At 41.1% G+C, this 18,801-nt stretch overlaps 2 protein-coding genes across 2 annotated transcripts in view; both read left to right on the top strand.

Moving 5' to 3' along the window:
* The first annotated feature begins 2,237 nt into the window (after positions 1-2,237).
* On the top strand, positions 2,238-8,033 carry LOC311106883 (ribosome production factor 2 homolog). The gene is made up of 10 exons (XM_084149271.1): positions 2,238-2,331; positions 4,975-5,107; positions 5,212-5,249; positions 5,514-5,553; positions 5,786-5,867; positions 5,974-6,050; positions 6,493-6,592; positions 6,818-6,920; positions 7,177-7,321; positions 7,486-8,033. The coding sequence occupies exons 1-10, from the start codon at positions 2,309-2,311 to the stop codon at positions 7,669-7,671; spliced, it is 927 nt and encodes a 308-aa protein (XP_084005397.1). The 5' UTR covers positions 2,238-2,308; the 3' UTR covers positions 7,672-8,033.
* A 2,643-nt stretch (positions 8,034-10,676) lies between these two features.
* Positions 10,677-18,801, top strand: part of LOC311107107 (monocarboxylate transporter 10-like) — a 55,159-nt gene continuing 47,034 nt past the window's right edge. The window contains exon 1 of the mRNA XM_084149584.1: positions 10,677-11,274. Within this exon, the coding sequence (XP_084005710.1) occupies positions 10,923-11,274 (352 nt within the window). The 5' untranslated portion in view covers positions 10,677-10,922. The remainder of the gene's footprint in view (positions 11,275-18,801) is intronic.

Genomic DNA, 18,801 nt, shown 5'->3' on the forward strand with positions numbered 1-18,801 from the left:
ACCACTAGAAATAGTTGTGCAGTTCATGTAAGGACCTGGGAAAAGTTGACAATCGGAATGGCTTCCCTCCAGTACGTCTGTGGCTTTTGGAATGGTTTCAAAAAAAAATTTCTCTGAGGACCAACCTTTGCCAAGTGTCCTTACCTGAAATGTTATAATTCTTATGCCTGTACTGACCAGCCTCCTTGTTCTAAGAGGTTTAGGGAATAGTCACCAGCACTGTTCAAAAAAGGTTACTGTTTTTAGATGAAGTCATATTTAGACTTGATCTGAGTATTGGGTAGTTCTGTTGGTTTGGAACACAACACTACTTTTTTTTTTTGGGGGGGGGGGGTCTTTAAAAAAAATACAAATAATCTCAAATGCATTTTTTGCAGTATAATGGTAATACGATTTAACAAATATTGTAAGGAATGTGTTTTTGCCTACGGACCAATCATATTGTTTCTTTGTCCAACCTTTTTTGTTGTAAAACCAGTGAAGCTAATTGGATCATGTATTTTTCTTGCCTTACCTTTTGAATCCCATGCTGGGTTTCCTGGGGAAGGGGAAAGTTAAACACCTCCCCTGACGTGAGGGTGAACTTACAGGATGTACTGAAGGGAAAACTTTGCTGTTCTAATTATTTTGCTATTCTTTGGATGGTCAAGATGTGCTAAATATATCTGTACTATGAGCTTGATGCTTTAATAAAGAAAGAAAGATTGCTCTTTCTCCTGTGTGACTTTGTTTATCAGCGTTGGGCATAAGCTAAGAAGTCCAGTCCACCTTGTGTTTGACTGAAACTGTAGCATATCCAGCACATAAATACATGGCATTAATAACGCAAGTGTTAGGATCAGGTATGATGCCTGACCTTCCAAATCTGAGCATTTACAAGTTATTCATGTTTGAAGAATGGGTCTTGCAGCTGTGAAATCCATAAAATGTTGGAGAATGACTGCTCATGATTCAAGATGTCACAAGTTGTATTAATTGATAAACATTTTAAGTTGCAAGGTTCACATTCCATTTCAATGTCATTCCATGTAGGAGACGGGTGTCTTTGTTCTACAGTAGCAGTACTCTCACCTACCCTTCCACAGTACTGATTACCCCCAGGACTATATATATTACACAACCATTAATGTGTAGGTTAGATGAGGGTGTGAATTCTGATTGATAGCAGAAGGAAGTAATTTTTTTTTTTTTTTAACGGTTTGGGGCCCAAGCGCACATTTATATTGTTTGCTAAAACCAAGACGTGTACCCAGTGGGGGCCCCAGGACCGAGTTTGGTAAATCCTGCTCTAGTCGACAGGCAAGGCGATTATGCTGCAAGCAAAGGAAGTCTGCTGGGGACATCTATTGGTTAAAATGTGCACCTACAAAATTGCTATTATCTTGACAATTTCTTTGCATTTAACTTAATATAAGTTGCCCTTTCAGGTCTCGGAAATATAATACGTACTGTATTTTATATATACTAAGTTATCTATGAATGTGGTATATATTTTTTAAAGATACACAAGTTAACATTTAGCATAACATTTAAAATAAATCGTTCTGAAAAAACGTTTAAGACGAGAGTTTGGGTTGGTGTAGGGTTTGAGCATAGACCAAAAAATATGAACGAAGTAATCGATTACTTTACCCCATTGTTTCCTATGATATCGCTCAGTAGCGCATTTGATCAGGGAGTGTCATTTCAGCGTGTGCCATGTTGTTACATGGAGGAGTTTTTGGAAACATTGCATGTGCAGTTTGAGCTACTCTAGGCTCAGTGCTGCCCTCTTATTGAGTCTCAAGTTGAAGGCCGACCGAGGTCAGCAGGCTGCCATTAGCAACTAAATTATCCTTATCAAATCAAATTTCATTTGTCACATGCACCGAACACAACAGGTGTAGACCTTAAAGTGAAATGCTTACTTACAAGCCCTAGAAGAAGCCTTTTGGACCTAGACTTGGCGCTCCAGTGCCGCTTGCCGTGCGGTAGCAGAGAGAACAGTCTATGTCTAGGGTGGCTGGGCCGTACGCCATTTCCCCATTCACTATAATGGGGGATCCTGTTTTCTGGAAACAATGCCTGCAGTACCGCGGTCGGCTGTCAATTTGTAATTCTCAATGCGAGGGGGCAGTCGTTCTACCCTGGGTTTGAGTTATGGACGAGTTATAGCTCTCTACCGTGACCCAGTGGCCACCTGAGAGTAATGCAGATTTATCCACTGTACAGAACGACGGATGTGACGTAAATGCAACCGCGACATTTTCCGCTGTTGTAAAATTCACGTGGAGTATTTTGAAGCAAGCACACGAGTGAAGCCATCAAAATGAAACAATACGGAGGAGTAATGTAAGTTGTTTTTTGCTAACCAAAGTATTTCACGCTTAATGTGGTTTATACCCTTAAACTATAACTAAGGTATTTATGTAGTTAACGAAGTCACTTGCTAGGAAACTAACTAGCAATGTAACGTTCGCTATCTAGCTTGCCCAATAAATCAAACTAACTAGGTTTCCATCCAATTGGCGACAGATTTTCATGCGAATCTTCTAAAATCCGCATAAAAACAATATTCGCATTTTACGGCCAGATATGTGTTCAATTACATTTAATTGTGGGTACAAGGCTGTGCGTGATGACGTAGTGCACAAAACAATAAATGTACCGAATAAAAAACAGGTGAAATGGGTTTCCGTCGCAATTTCAACTCCACTGATGGTTCGCACAAATGTTGCGTTATATAGCTAGGTTGCCCACTCTGGTATTAGCGCGTACACTCGAGGCAAAAATTCGCAGATAGTGCGGACATAGCCTACCTAACTTTACATGGTGAGATTATTATGGACAAAATAAGAGCGAGATTATTTTTGTCATCACCAGAATTAGACTCAATATTTATTGGTAAGGTGCATCAAACTCATCACCTTGGATATTATATAAATATTTGTGCGCCATTTCTCGCATAATTCATTTTACCGACACAAAACGATCCCACCTTGTCTAGCATATTTTGTTTGGTTTACCGACACATTTTCTGTTTCCATCAGGCATGTCTTGGCATTTTTTGTACTACTCGCATGAAAAGGTTTGATGGAAACCTGGTTAGTGATACCAATTATTTATATATAGTCTGAAACGTAACATTGCAAACATTTAACAAGACAATGTTGAAATAAATTACATTTGAATTTACCGCGTGTTACTCTACCTCTTGTCTGTGAGGTTGGGCCGTATGTAGGTCGAAATTTGATTATAAAACATCCACAGGAAAGTATTATTAAACCGACTTCCAAAACGCGGGTCTGTGTGGCTCTGACAATTTTTTTGTTAACCACCTGTAACGTTATGTAAGTAGATTAACGCATTATAACTGAAATCTCACAGGTGTGTAGGCCTGATGCCCCTTGGTGAAGCAAACGATGAATATAATGGACTTGGAACTAGTCTGTGTACCAGTCTTTTTAGCTGATATTCCACTCCTTGCCACTCCGTCATTGCCAAAGAGACAACGCCTTTTGGGCAATAGTCGCAGTTGGTATTAGAACGTCGCAGCTCTGCCTGCCTGTGAGGGAAAGAGCATGTGGTTACCTTTCAAGCGCATTTTTGTCTGTTTGTTTTAGTCAGTTACAAAACTACATTTAAGAAAAGTACATGTCTAAAGATTACTTTTCCACATTGCCTGCAATCGAGCATTCTAACTACTTTCCAACAAGGAACCCCGTGTAGCTCAGTTGGTAGAGCATGGCGCTTGCAACGCCAGGGTTGTGGGTTCGTTTCCCACGGGGGCCAGTATGAAAAAATGTATGCACTCACTAACTGTAAGTCGCTCTGGATAAGAGCGCCTGCTAAATGACTAAAATGTAAGGAACTGCACTTTGCGAACTGCTAGTGCCATTTTATAATTGGTAAGAGCTATGCTATAACCCCCTTAAACATACAGGTTCCAAAAACATTAGTTTGATCAAGACAGAGCATATTTTCATCAGAATCATTTAGTCTATGCCTACTCACCAAACAGATGTTGTCCATTTAGAAAATTCCAAAGAACAGGCACAAACTAAATCGAACGTCCTGTATATATATATATATATGTGGCAATTAGGAGTTATATGTTATGGTAAATTAGGCATTGTTGCGCACTGTTGGCATATAGATTAATGCACACGTTTTTTTCCGAGTGTGGGCCTTGTTCTAAAATTATATATATTTCATTGGAGTAATTGTGCTAGCACTCGGAACAGTAGAAAAAAGAAAAAAAAGTCGCCTGCCCATCCCCAAGGCGTACCTGTGCTAATTAGCTATCTGCGTCTCCGAACACCTGTGTGTAAATGGAAGACACACTACAAACGTGTTGGCAGGTAAAAATACTGTTGGCTGCAACTGTATTGAAACAATGTACAGTAAGTTTATGAAATTATTTTGATGTGATATGAAAGTAGAGGGCTTTATTTTTTTAGTACTGTACAACAATTGAGAATCAAGTCACGTTTAGATGGAGTATTTGGCTGTTTTGGCTGCCAAAGCCAATTTGCTGCTAAACAGAACATGTAAGGCCCTTGGACTATAAGAAGTAATGTTAGGCTCCTTTAGTCCATTATTGGGCTAGTGCCAGATGATAGAAATGGCAGTATCAGCGTTTTGAAAAGTCGGTTTAATAATACTTTCCTGTGGATATTGTCTAAAATTTCAAACCTACATAAGGACCAACTGCACAGATAGAGCAAGCTTAAATGTAATTTTGTTCAACACTGGCTAGAGAGAACTTTACACATTTTTGCAGTACTTTGTTTGACTGTTTACCAATAATTGGTATCACGGTGTGATTTACTGGGCAAGTAGTTAGCGAATGTTAACTAGCTAGCTAGACTTCCAAACTGTTGATTGAGCTCTTCCATCTAGCAAAATGTATTATGTCTGATCATCTGTGTTTTACTCGTGTCCCTGTCATCCATAGCTGAAGTGTTTTTTGTTGTTGAATGACTGTCTCCTCAGAAACCCTAAGACGAAGAGGGCTAAGCGCTTTCTTGACCACAGAGCTCCTAAGCTTACAGAGAACATCAAGAATGCCATGATTATGAAAGGAGGCAACACCAGTATGACTGTCACTCAGGCATTAAAAGACATTGTACGTTTTCTGACTGTCGAACCTCCTACCCATCTAGAAACATGAAGACTGTCAAGTTTTGAGCGTGCCATCTAGATAACTCTCTCAATGTGTTTTTTCTCCAGTATGCCCTGAAGAAACCAAGTGCTGTGCTGTACAAAAAGTAAGTGATGGATTCTAACTTCACTTGAGTAGGACTTAAGTTATTCTTCAAACAAACCCAGTATACTCGTAGTACTGAAATGATTGTATTTAGTGTTCATGTTTTATTTTTCCCCTGTCGTTGATAACAGTGGATATTTAATACTTGGGCATAAAGGAGTTTACTGAAATAATAACAAGGCATAAATACTAGTCCATCAATTGTTGGTACTTGAGATGTGTGTGTTTATCCTGAATGTAAACTAAATGGTGTCTTTCCTTCCAGGAAAAATATAACTAGGCCATTTGAAGATTCTACATCATTGGTCAGTTAACCAAATATGTTGCATGGCTTCATTTCCTCTTGATATCAGATTTGTTTAACTTGGACATACCAATTGTTTGGGATTGTGATAATTTAACCTGATAATTTGTGAACATGCACCTGCTAGTATTCAAAGCAGTATTTTACACTGTAGACATACTAGCACTTAAATCAGCACTCCCTGTGGATTATGTAAGAATTTCCGATCATCAATATTTTGTCTCTGTCTACAGGAATTCTTCTCGAAGAAAACCGATAGCTCTCTGTTTTTGTTTGGCTCACACAACAAGAAAAGGCCAAACAATCTCATATTTGGTAAGCATTTTTGTATTTTATCAGTGGGCGACGGAGACCTTGCTCTACACAAGATGTCTAGTACTTTTCACAGCAGATAAGGGTTTGACCTTTTGATTTTTTTCAGGTCGTCTGTTTGATTTCCATGTGCTGGATATGATTGAGCTTGGCATTGAGAAGTATAACTCCCTAAGTGACATCAAGGTGATGGTTCCTTTATTTTAAGACATTTTCTATGGAATTTATAATTGCGTTTAACATTGGTGCATGACACCACTGTACTTTCTCTATCTGCCAGAATCTTAGTTCATTAACAGTAAGTGTTTCATCAACCTGTCTTTGTCCAAACTCTGCTACAATAGGCCAAATGAATACACCTTATTTACATTCTTTCCCAGTGGCCTGAATGAACTTCTAGAACTGAACTTTCCTCTACACACTATTCTAGACACATTGTCTCCCCGTTCTTTGAAAATGATTAATTTGGAACATTTTTGTTTTACAGACAAGACACTAATGTATGAAACAGGCACACTTGGATTGTAAACAAATAACGTTTTTAGTGTTCACCATATCTATTTTTATCAGATTAATTTATTTTACTTTGCCTCCTGTAACTTTATGTTCTGTTTCCAATGCATTGCAGAGCAGCAAATGTCCTGAGGGGACTAAACCAATGCTGGTGTTTGCAGGGGAGGCTTTTGACCATGACAATGACCACAAACGCCTAAAGAGCCTTCTTACAGGTAAAATTCAGTCTAAGCTAAACTTGGTGTTAATCAGATGTCATGAGGTTAATATCAGTCCTACAGTTAAGATTTCCCATTTAGTTACAACACATTTAGTCTAACTAGTAAACATTTAGATAATACATAGTTACCAAATTCTCCATTATTTTGGTCTTATAACATTGCATTTCATGTCAATGACACTATTGACCATTTTCTACTCTAATTTGTCTTATTATTCAGACTTCTTTAGAGGTCCTGTTGTGCCTTCAGTGCGCCTGGCAGGTCTGGAGCATGTCCTGCACTTCACTGCTCTGGAGGGGAAAATCTACATGCGCAGCTACAGGTATGTCTGCCTTCCAGCAGCTGGACCATCTACCAGTGCCTCCTATTATTCACAATAGATTGACATGACGACATATGGGCTGTGTCCCAAATGGCACCCCATTCCCTATATAGTGTAATACTTTTGACCAGAGCTCTATGGGCACTAAAAGGAAAAGAGTGCCATTTAGGACAGAGCCACGTTCTGTGAAGTTAGTGTCAGCCGTCCCTCTCACCCCTGAAATGATCACTAGTCAAAGCTCTTTGTTTTTTTCCAGATCTCTGTTGAAGAAGTCTGGATGTCGGACACCAAGGATTGAGCTGGAGGAGATCGGGCCGTCTTTTGACTTTATCTTGCGGAGAACCCACCTGGCATCAGATGACCTGTACAAGACAGCTCACAGGCAGCCCAAGGCTCTGAAGGTAGGAAAAATGTCTAGTTGCTGTCAACATCTTTTTCACGCTCTTTCAACAGCCGCTATGTTGCTTCTTTTTAAACGTCTGTCTTAATTGCACAAATATGTAGTGAAATGAATCAAGGCAATCGAAGTCCTCATGTTGCTCTTTGTCATTTCTATTCTTTACAGCCCAAGAAGAAGAAGAACATATCCCATGATACCTTTGGTACCAAGTTTGGCAGGTTGCACATGCAGAAGCAGGATCTGGCCAAGCTCCAAACACGTAAGATGAAGGGTCTGAGGAAGAGGAGGGGCCCAGCAGCTGCTGCTGTTGTGGAGGGAGAGACGTCCCCGAAAACCGCCGAAGTAGAGTGAGGTCTTCCCAGGCTTTAATGGACATTTCACAAGCTCACGTCATCAAGCCAACAGTGGATGTTGACTGAATTCTTCCGAATTGTCATCAATGATGAAAAGAATGGCCCCCACATACATGTTTACCTTCTGCAAGTATGTTTGTCAACATTTCAAGACAATGTGGTGGTGTGCTTATCGATATCTCTTTTTAATGCCTTGCAAATTGTCTTCATTCTGTTGCTTAGTTTGGTATTGTTTTGTGTGAAAGGCAGGCAGTCTGATGTGCATAAGAAAAAATGAAATTAGCCGTCATTCTTCAAAAAAAAAAAATCTCTGCTGGTACATCGTGGAACAATTCTCAATGATTAAATTTGTTTTGTACATCTTGTCTCATGTGATGTTCTTTTCATAGACATACACTGCTCAAAAAAATAAAGGGAACACTAAAATAACACATCCTAGATCTGAATGAATGAAATAATCTTATTAAATACTTTTTTTCTTTACATAGTTGAATGTGCTGACAACAAAATCACACAAATTATCAATGGAAATCACATTTATCAACCCATGGAGGTCTGGATTTGGAGTCACCCTCAAAATTAAAGTGGAAAACCACACTACAGGCTGATCCAACTTTGATGTAATGTCCTTAAAACAAGTCAAAATGAGGCTCAGTAGTGTGTGTGGCCTCCACGTGCCTGTATGACCTCCCTACAACGCCTGGGCATGCTCCTGATGAGGTGGTGGATGGTCTCCTGAGGGATCTCCTCCCAGACCTGGACTAAAGCATCCGCCAACTCCTGGACAGTCTGTGGTGCAACGTGGCGTTGGTGGATGGAGCGAGACATGATGTCCCAGATGTGCTCAATTGGATTCAGGTCTGGGGAACGGGCGGGCCAGTCCATAGCATCAATGCCTTCCTCTTGCAGGAACTGCTGACACACTCCAGCCACATGAGGTCTAGCATTGTCTTGCATTAGGAGGAACCCAGGGCCAACCGCACCAGCATATGGTCTCACAAGGGGTCTGAGGATCTCATCTCGGTACCTAATGGCAGTCAGGCTACCTCTGGCGAGCACATGGAGGGCTGTGCAGCCCCCCAAAGAAATGCCACCCCACACCATGACTGACCCACCGCCAAACCGGTCATGCTGGAGGATGTTGCAGGCAGCAGAACGTTCTCCACGGCGTCTCCAGACTCTGTCACGTGCTCAGTGTGAACCTGCTTTCATCTGTGAAGAGCATAGCGCGCCAGTGGCGAATTAGCCAATCTTGGTGTTCTCTGGCAAATGCCAAACGTCCTGCACGGTGTTGGGCTGTAAGCACAACCCCCACCTGTGGACGTCGGGCCCTCATACCACCCTCATGGAGTCTGTTTCTGACCGTTTGAGCAGACACATGCACATTTGTGGCCTGCTGGAGGTCATTTTGCAGGGCTCTGGCAGTGCTCCTCCTTGCACAAACGCGGAGGTAGCGGTCCTGCTGCTGGGTTGTTGCCCTCCTACGGCCTCCTCCACGTCTCCTGATGTACTGGCCTCTCTCCTGGTAGCGCCTCCATGCTCTGGACACTACGCTGACAGACACAGCAAACCTTCTTGCCACAGCTCGCATTGATGTGCCATCCTGGACAAGCTGCACTACCTCAGCCACTTGTGTGGGTTGTAGACTCCGTCTCATGCTACCACTAGAGTGAAAGCACCGCCAGCATTCAAAAGTGACCAAAACATCAGCCAGGAAGCATATGAACTGAGAAGTGGTCTGTGGTCACCACCTGCAGAACCACTTCTTTATTGGGGGTATCTTGCTAATTGCCTATAATTTCCACCTGTTGTCTAATCCATTTGCACAACAGCATGTGAAATGTATTGTCAATCAGTGTTGCTTCCTAAGTGGACAGTTTGATTTCACATAAGTGTGATTGACTTGGAGTTACATTGTGTTGTTTAAGTGTTCCCTTTATTTTTTTGAGCAGTGTACTATTTAACTCTGTTTGGTACATTCAGAAATGTTTCAATTTTTTGTGAGTGGAAGGAGCACAATTAAACTTTTTTTTTTTTTTTTTTTTTTTACATTTTAGTCATTTAGCAGACGCTCTTATCCAGAGCGATTTACAGTTTAGTGAGTGCATACATTTTTCATACTGGCCCCCCGTGGGAAACAAACCCACACCCCTGGCGTTGCAAGCGCCATGCTCTACCAACTGAGCTACAGGGGACTGGGAGCTAAACCATGTAACTGGGAGGAAAGAATTATACTTTTCACTTTGCCACCACAAGCCCTCTGATATAAAGATTTGCCTCCATATGAACAAATCTGTAATCTCCTGACATTAGATAACTTGGTATATTTCAGTCAGCTTCCAGGTATGAAACGTTTGCCGGCAGATGTGGATATGAAATCAGAAGTATTGGTTAACTTTGTACACAAGAGATCGCTGTTTGACTATTAATCTGCTAAATTCATAGTTAATATTCTCTTAACCTCGGCTCTGGCGTTATATTGAAATCAATAGTACAATTAAGTCTTATTTAAATTAAGTCATGTTTAAAAGTGTTAGATTTCGTTTTTTATATTGTATAGGCCTACTGATAATGGGGATAATTGAGAAAACTGGGTAATAGGCTACTTATGAAAACAGGTCATCGCCCCCTCCCTAACCCTAACCACAATTATATGTAAAATTAATCGGGATTGATTTGACTTTTTGGATTATGGACGTTAACTTCAATACAGCACAAATTATAGTTCTGAGACTCCTAAATGGACCTTTTCCTTGCATGCAGAAGATATCTCCTCTGTATAACCAGGTTAAATAAATGTGTTCTGGATCTTCTCTTAAAGAATGTTTATTCTAACTTTTCAAACACTACAGTAATTCCTAAATGCTCAGACGTCATACTTTAAAAAGACAACAATGCGTCCAATCAGCGACAGAAACCGCCATAATGTACGCACGACCCGCCCCTCGGGTATCTATTTATACAATATTGCAACACTAGTGTTTGACACTACAAACAGTGCGGGCTAGTGGTAGACATTTTCAATACGGCTACTGCTTCTGAATGGATACATCTTCTAGGTAACAATTCCCTGAAAGGAGATGCAAAGTATTCATATTTGTAGATAGACACGTTTTGGGGCATACCATTATCTGAATCTCTTCAGTTGAACTTGGCTGCAGCTTGAGAGCACACCATTTAGACTAGTTACCGGTATATTGCTGTCATCATATTTGACAGTGTTACAAATCTGCACAGTTTTGCCAAGAAATGACAGCAGGTACAAACATGACAGACATTGAATCTGATGCAAGTAAAGAAAAGGTCGCTGCGGAGCCTGCAGAGGAGACACCAATGAAAGCAGAGGAAAAGCGCCCGGGCGATGCTGAGGAAAAGAATGGGAAAGGGGCTGGTAAAGGAACCATCCAAGAGCAGGTCCCCGTGGCTGTGGAGGAGCCCGAGTTCGTGCATCCAGAAGGAGGATGGGGGTGGGTGGTTATGCTGGCTGCAATGTGGTGCAATGGAGCGGTGTTCGGAATCCAGAACGCCTTTGGCATCCTGTTCATGTCCCTCCTGAAAGAATTCGGCTCACCAGAAGATGATGACCTCAGGTTTAAAACAGGTGAGTTCCCAAAATGGACAGTCGGCACACGAGCACTGCAAGTTAGGTAGCTAAATACCGTAGTAGGAGTAGTGCATGCATATTCAAATATTTGTATTCCTTTTTGGCTGCATTTCAAAAAGTGAAATTAATTATTGCACTTCCTGGTATGGCTATACCACGTAGCTACGTTCTCAGTAGGAAATGGCATAAAAACCACACTAATGCTAAATACAGTTAAGAGGAATTTCTTATAGCACGGTCTATTCTAGATTATTTTGTGTCAGTCAGCGAGTCGAGTGTGCGATGCACATGGCTAGCTCATTCGTTGAAAGTTAGCTCTATGGGTTTAGTTTAGGCCGGCATTTCAGAAAATAATGTATATAAACCAGTGGATACTAGCTACATGCCTCAATTAGAAGCTGGCCTCATTCAACTTTAGCTTTTCATTTGGAAAGTTTTGTTAGTCATGTCCTGCTCTCTGGTGCCACCCCTACGTTCAGGTGGCTACAGGTGTGAGGTGTGCAGGGTTGTATGACAATCACATCCGTTCTACTTTTTTGTCACTTTACACCCCTCTCAACCCGCCCCTGACAGGAAATGTGATTCATTCATTTCTGGTGAAAATCTTTGTCCTCCCTCACTGACATAATATAACAGCATTGACATTTGTTAACTGAGTCCCGTGTAGCTCAGTTGGTAGAGCATGGCGCTTGCAACGCCAGGGTTGTGGGTTCGATTCCCACGGGGGGCCAGTATGAAAAAATATATATACAAAAAAAATGTATGCACTAACTGTAAGTCGCTCTGGATAAGAGCGTCTGCTAGATGACTAAAATGTAAATGTAATTTCTACATCTGCTTATGTTGGCTAAATTTGTTTCTGCTTGTCTGGCTATCTGCATAATTTCCTTCATTCCCATATGGCCATGTAGCCTATGTACAGACTACTAGGAACAGGGGAAGGGGCATATATCTGTTCCCACTGATTCTCTCGCCAGTCTCAATGTGCATTCTTTGGCAGCTGCTCTTGCAGTGCATACAAAACTCATTAAATGTTCATGAAAGAGCAGGCCCCCAGAATACCTTAGCATTTCAAGGTGAATGTTTCAGAAAAGAAGCCCATGAAAGATTGTGTTCTCATTTGGCTGTTAGTTAAAGCTGGAAACTGCCACGTCCATTTGGGATATTACAACAAATAAGTTACTGCATACAACGAACACAGATTCCCCCCGCTGTGTCTTTAGCCACCTGTTGCCGATGTTATTGGGGGGTTGGGAGGGGGTTTCTGTTGACATGTGAAGGGCAACATTTGGACACTAATAAATGTGCGAGAAGGCTATTTTCCACGCTTTGATTAGGTTAACGTGTTAAGAAGACTCATTGTGTAGACTAAAACCTTTTCAAAGGGAAGATCATGCATCAAATGTAGGATAAAAGCTGGGAAGATACACTATCCTTGGCAGTGTTAATCATCATATATTTGATGACAAAGCAATCAGTAATCACCCTTTTCCTCACATTGTTCTGATTATTAGGAAGATTTGCACAAGTGATTAATCCAGATATAGATGAATCAGATCCTGTTAATTGACAGCTACTAATCAAAGCAATCACTCAATCAAATCATTGTCACATTGTAATTACAATTAATTATCACTCAAACTAATCACTCATTGGTCATGGATTTCCTTGTTATATTGTTTTTCTTCAGTACCATACTTAGGCCTACTGAACTCAGATTGTGCCCCCGCCCCAACGTGTAAACCTAGTCCCCTCTTCATCAGTCTGAAATTAGTAGCGGGGATTGCATCAGCGTGCTTCAAGTTCAGCTGTTGCCAGCCTTCCACTTTCCCTTGTAGTCCCTCTCCAACACATCTACTTTGAAACAAAAGTATGCAGCTCACACACGTGGTTATGGGCTTAATGGTTATGTGCTTAAAAAAGGAGACACCTGTACCATGTCAGGTATAGAGTTGAAATGTATTACATTTTGAGTTTGCATCCCAATATTACACTTAGTATACATCACACAATACTCAAATATAACTAAACTTTCACATAGAAACACCGGATTTTTGGCGGTAAAAAATTAAATGTTTATTAATTATGAAAAATATTAATACAATTCCACCCATGACGCCACTAGGTCATTTGACTGCAGGAAAGGGGTACTTATAATCCATATAATAATTAACATTTCCTGTTGCTGCAAGATTATTTTCCTGCTGTGAAAAACTGGTCACATTAAGATAGTACACCTGTATAATCAACCATGTAGTTGCACTTTTAAGCCTATACGCTATTACCAATTTTCATTTGTGCTGTTATTCAATCAGGGATTGTTGAAAGACGGGACAATATCAACTTTTTTCTTAATATTAACAACATTTGAAATATATATTTTGATACAGTATCAGCTATCACAGTATCAGCTAAGTATCAGCTATCACACCATGTAAAGCATTCCGGCTAGGAATCACAGTTTTGAGATAAATATTATTTAAAGTCAGAGAGGGCTATTGCAAGAAACTACATGCGATCCTTTATCCCTTATTTTTTTTCAACTATAAAAATAAAGTTTCCTAGCCGGACAAGGATTGTCCTGACTTTCAAGAATCCCTGCAATAATATATAAATGTTTGATCATTTATTTATATGAATTCATTTTCAGGAACAAAGAAGACCAGCCTAAACGTAGGCTTGCTGAATTAAAATCTATTGATAGTGTTTATTCGACCTGTCTATTTCTCAACTGATGCATCTGTTATATTTATCATTTCTGGGATGCTTGCCATCATAAGATGTGCTCTAATTCCATGGCACTTCGCATGACTAAAACATAATCTTAAACCACAGACAGGGTTAAAAAGTTTGGACTGGCCCTCATCTGCTTAGCTAGATAAGCTATGGGTCTCTAAGAAATTCTGTATAAAATACATTCTTACTGGTATTCAGGCCTCCTTGAATACTTGAATACTCCGTGCTCAGCTGGTAGAGCACGGCGCTTGTAACGCCAAGGTAGTGGGTTCGATCCCCAGGACCACCCATACACAAAAAAAAAAAATGTATGCACGCATGACTGTAAGTCGCTTTGGATAAAAGCGTCTGCTAAATGGCATATTATTATTATTATATTATTTAAACTAGCAGACTAGACTAGAGAGATCTTGAGGTGTAAAATGCATGACATTATGCTAGCATTTTCACAGGCGAAGGTCGAGTCATGCGTCCTCCGAAACATGACCCGCCAAACCGCGCTTCTTAACACCTGCCCGCTTAACCCGGAAGCTATCCGCACCAATGTGTCGGAAGAAACACTCTTCAACTGATGACCGAGGTCAGCCTGCAGGCACCCGGTCCGCCACAAGGAGTTGCTAGAGCGCGATGAGCCAAGTAAAGCCCCCCCCCGGCCAAACCCTCCCCTAACCCGGACGACGCTGGGCCAGTTGTGCGGCGCCCTATGGGACTCACGATCACAGCCGGTTGTGATACAGTCAGGGGTCAAACACGTGTCTGTAGTGACGCCTCTAGCACTGCGATGCCACTCGGGAGGCCCCACGTATTTTTAATTTTTTTACAACAACTAAAGACACAAATTTACACAAATGTATAAAAAGACAATACAACTAAAGAATAATGATGTGTGTAGAGAGTGTTTTAGTGTGTGTGCATCTATCAGTTACACATAGGCTACGTCAGTATATACAGTGCCTTGCAAAAGTATTCATCCCCTTGGCGTTTTTCCTATTTTGTTGCATTACAACCTGTAATTTAAATGGATTTTTATTTGGATTTCATGTAATGGACATATACAAAATAGTCAAAATTGGTGAAGTGAAATGAAAAAAATAACTTGTTTCAAAAAATTCTAAAAAAATAAATAACGGAAAAGTGTTGCGTGCATATCTATTCACCCCCTTCGCTATGAAGCCCCTAAATAAGATCTGGTGCAACCAATTACCTTCAGAAGTCACATAATTAGTTAAATAAAGTCCACCTGTGTGTAATCTAAGTGTCACATGATCTGTCACATGATCTCAGTATATATACACCTGTTCTGAAAGGCCCCAAGGTCTACAACACCACTAAGCAAGGGGCACCACCAAGCAAGCGGCACCATGAAGACCAAGGAGCTCTCCAAACAGGTCAGGGACAAAGTTGTGGAGAAGTACAGATCAGGGTTGGGTTATAAAAAAATATCAGAAGCTTTGAACATCCCACGGAGCACCATTAAATCCATTATTAAAAAATGGAAAGAATATGGCAACACAACAAACCTGCCAAGACAGGGCCGCCCACCAAAACTCACGGACCAGGCAAGGAGGGCATTAATCAGAGAGGCAACAAAGAGACCAAAGATAACCCTGAAGGAGCTGCAAAGCTCCACAGCGGAGATTGGAGTATCTGTCCATAGGACCACTTTAAGCTGTACACTCCACAGAGCTGGGCTTTATGGAAGAGTGGCCAGAAAAAAGCCATTGCTTAAAGAAAAAAATAAGCAAACACGTTTAGTGTTCGCCAAAAGCCATGTGGGAGACTCCCCAAACATATGGAAGAAGGTACTCTGGTCAGATGAGACTCAAATTGAGCTTTTTGGCCATCAAGGAAAACGCTATGTCTGACGCAAACCCAACACCTCTCATCACCCCGAGAACACCATCCCCACAGTGAAGCATGGTGGTGGCAGCATCATGCTGTGGGGATGTTTTACATTGGCAGGGACTGGGAAACTGGTCAGAATTGAAGGAATGATGGATGGCGCTAAGTACAGGGAAATTCTTGAGGGAAACCTGTTTCAGTCTTCCAGAGATTTGAGACTGGGACGGAGGTTCACCTTCCAGCAGGACAATGACCCTAAGCATACTGCTAAAGCAACACTTGAGTGGTTTAAGGGGAAACATTTAAATGTCTTGGAATGGCCTAGTCAAAGCCCAGACCTTAATCCAATTGAGAATCTGTGGTATGACTTAAAGATTGCTGTACACCAGCGGAACCCATCCAACTTGAAGGAGCTGGATCAGTTTTGCCTTGAAAATGGGCAAAAATCCCAGTGGCTAGATGTGCCAAGCTTATAGAGACATACCCCAAGAGACTTGCAGCTGCAATTGCTGCAAAAGGTGGCTCTACAAAGTATTGACTTTGGGGGGGTGAATAGTTATACACGCTCAAGCTTTCTGTTTTTTTGTCTTATTTCTTGTTTGTTTCACAAGAAAAAATATTTTGCATCTTCAAAATGGTAGGCATGTTGTGTAAATCAAATGATACAAACCCCCTAAAAATCCATTTTAATTCCAGGTTGTAAGGCAACAAAATAGGAAAAATGCCAAGGGGGGTGAATACTTTCGCAATCAAAGGTTTGGATTGGAACAGAGGGTTAGGTACAGTATTAGGAAAGCCAGGGTGAATGTTGCAAATATTGGCTTAGAGTACACTGACCACTGCTCCTACCAGGGCATAGCAGAACATGTTGTCTGAAAGCATATTTGGCTTGGTGGTAGTTGCAACCAAGTTGCATGCATACCAGGGCCTGTTTTATTTCAGTTGGACCGGTTGGAATGTATAAAGACAGGTTTGATGTTGAAATCTGTGTTGTTCATCCTGAAAGTGCCAAAGCAATTCTTTAAAAGTGGATAGAGAAAATTCCAAACATGTTTATTCTCTGATAGCCTATTCAGTAGCAATGCACAACTAGTCTAGCAATGCTTATGTCAAAGAACTGGTGTATAGACTTAGGCCTAGATTTGTACTTTTACCTTTCTATTTATGGCGCAGCTTGAACTGCCATGTCAGGGGAATTTAGCTAAAGAGTAACTTCTTGAATAAATATATTTAAACCCAGAGAAAACAGCAAGACATTCAACCTCAGCATTCAACTTCAACCTAACTATTGTCCAGTTTAAAAATAAAATAAAAACAACAACTTTTCACCAAGGTGTTGTCTGGGTGTAGGGAATGTGAAAACAATGCCAGCCCCTCTTGGCCACTGTGACTCATTTGCCATAAGTCTTAAAGGAGAAGTTAACTTTTTACAACCAAATCTGTGTAAACGGCACGTTATAGAAGTGTCCAGACACTTTTTCCCCCCAACCTTATCCGCAACGTTATATTCCATTTTGTGCGACACGAGCCATTTCCCCTACACAGCTGTACAGGCCGGGTGTGTCTGTATTCTGTAAGGACACCCCCGGCCTGCACAGCTCTGTATAGGAAACCGCTTGAGTCGCACAAAATAGAATATAATGTTGCAGATAAAGTTTGGAATGACACCATTTCATGTGTACAACATCTAAAGACCTACATCACTATACTGAGCACGTGTCCGTTACTAAAAGGACATATTTGTTTTTTTTGTTGCTTTTCTCATTTTTTAAAATCAAAGTAAACTTCTCCTTCAAGAATGTTGGCCAGGTTAGTTGGTCATCAATGTGGCTCATAGACCAAAATTGCCACTCACAGTTTAGCTGACGTCATGGCATTTACAAATTCCCCCAGAGCTGTCAAATCTAAATGGAAATCTAGAGTCCCCTTTTAATCCAATTAGTATGGTCCATGGTTACCCCTGCAAGTGGGGGGCAGTGGTACAAGCCATTTGCTTTGGCCCTAGGCTTAGCCCTCCTGGTGAAAACCGAATGAAAGCCACTTGATCCCCATTCAACTTGCCAACTGAAAAGGATAAACAAATTATTACTAGCTAATCTAGTGGTATTAGCTGAGAGGATAGTGAGAGAGGAGTGATCACAGATCAGGTGGTGTCTGTAAACTCATGGCGCGTGTGAAGTACGCATCCCTGACATTAAATTATCCTAACACCATATCGGCTATCAGGAGGGGGACATGTAAATTAATTGTGAGGGGGGTCTCTCTCGACTGTGCTGTGGTGAGGAGAGGGCAGTCTGGGACAGCTAGGCTAGGCTAGGCTAGGCTGTACTGGCCAGTTACTGTTGGTTTGATGAGGTGTTGCTCCCGTCATTGCCCCAGTACTAAATATGTAAGGAAGATCTAAGGAAGAGCACTGTTCCAATTTCCCTGCCGGCTTCTATTCTGTGCTCTGTTGCCACAAGTGAGCTGTTCAAAGTTGCTAGTTGTGAGTGTTCAAGAGGTCGGGGGAATCTTTCTGCCGGTATATTGTGTGGTCTTGTATTCATCATCCTGTCATGATGAGATAGTAAATATTTCTGTATAGCCTCAAAACAGCTCAGTATTTGTTCATGCTTTACGATAATCGTTAAGGAGATTTACGTAGAAAAAAAGACCCTCGCCTTTGCTGTGCATTGTGGTCAGGGGCGTCATGCAACCCAGAATTCCCAGTACATAAAGATGGCTGGGGGGGTGGTCTGTGTTTTTCAAACACCTGAAACAAATGTTTTCCTGCAATCTAAAGCCATAATCATCATGCTTAATTCTATGTCAAAAATGTGTTTATTTTTCTGCATGTCTTAGCATACCTCTTGAGCTGTCTGTATCCTCCTTCATCAGAAGCACACTTAAGTAGTTAACTGTCCTCTCCAAGTTTTACTGAATATCAGATCTCAACAACTATTGGAG

This window comes from Coregonus lavaretus (genome assembly GCF_964263955.1).
Source record: "Coregonus lavaretus genome assembly, chromosome: 31".
Taxonomy (NCBI): domain Eukaryota; kingdom Metazoa; phylum Chordata; class Actinopteri; order Salmoniformes; family Salmonidae; genus Coregonus; species Coregonus lavaretus.

Bases quoted from the DNA above. Each gene is read 5' to 3' on its own strand.
- LOC311106883 (XM_084149271.1), top strand. From the start codon at position 2,309: ATGAAACAATACGGAGGAGTAAT. The intron at 5,108-5,211 runs GTACGTTTTCTG...TTTTTTCTCCAG, and splicing joins CTCAGGCATTAAAAGACATT to TATGCCCTGAAGAAACCAAG. The intron at 7,322-7,485 runs GTAGGAAAAATG...TATTCTTTACAG, and splicing joins GGCAGCCCAAGGCTCTGAAG to CCCAAGAAGAAGAAGAACAT.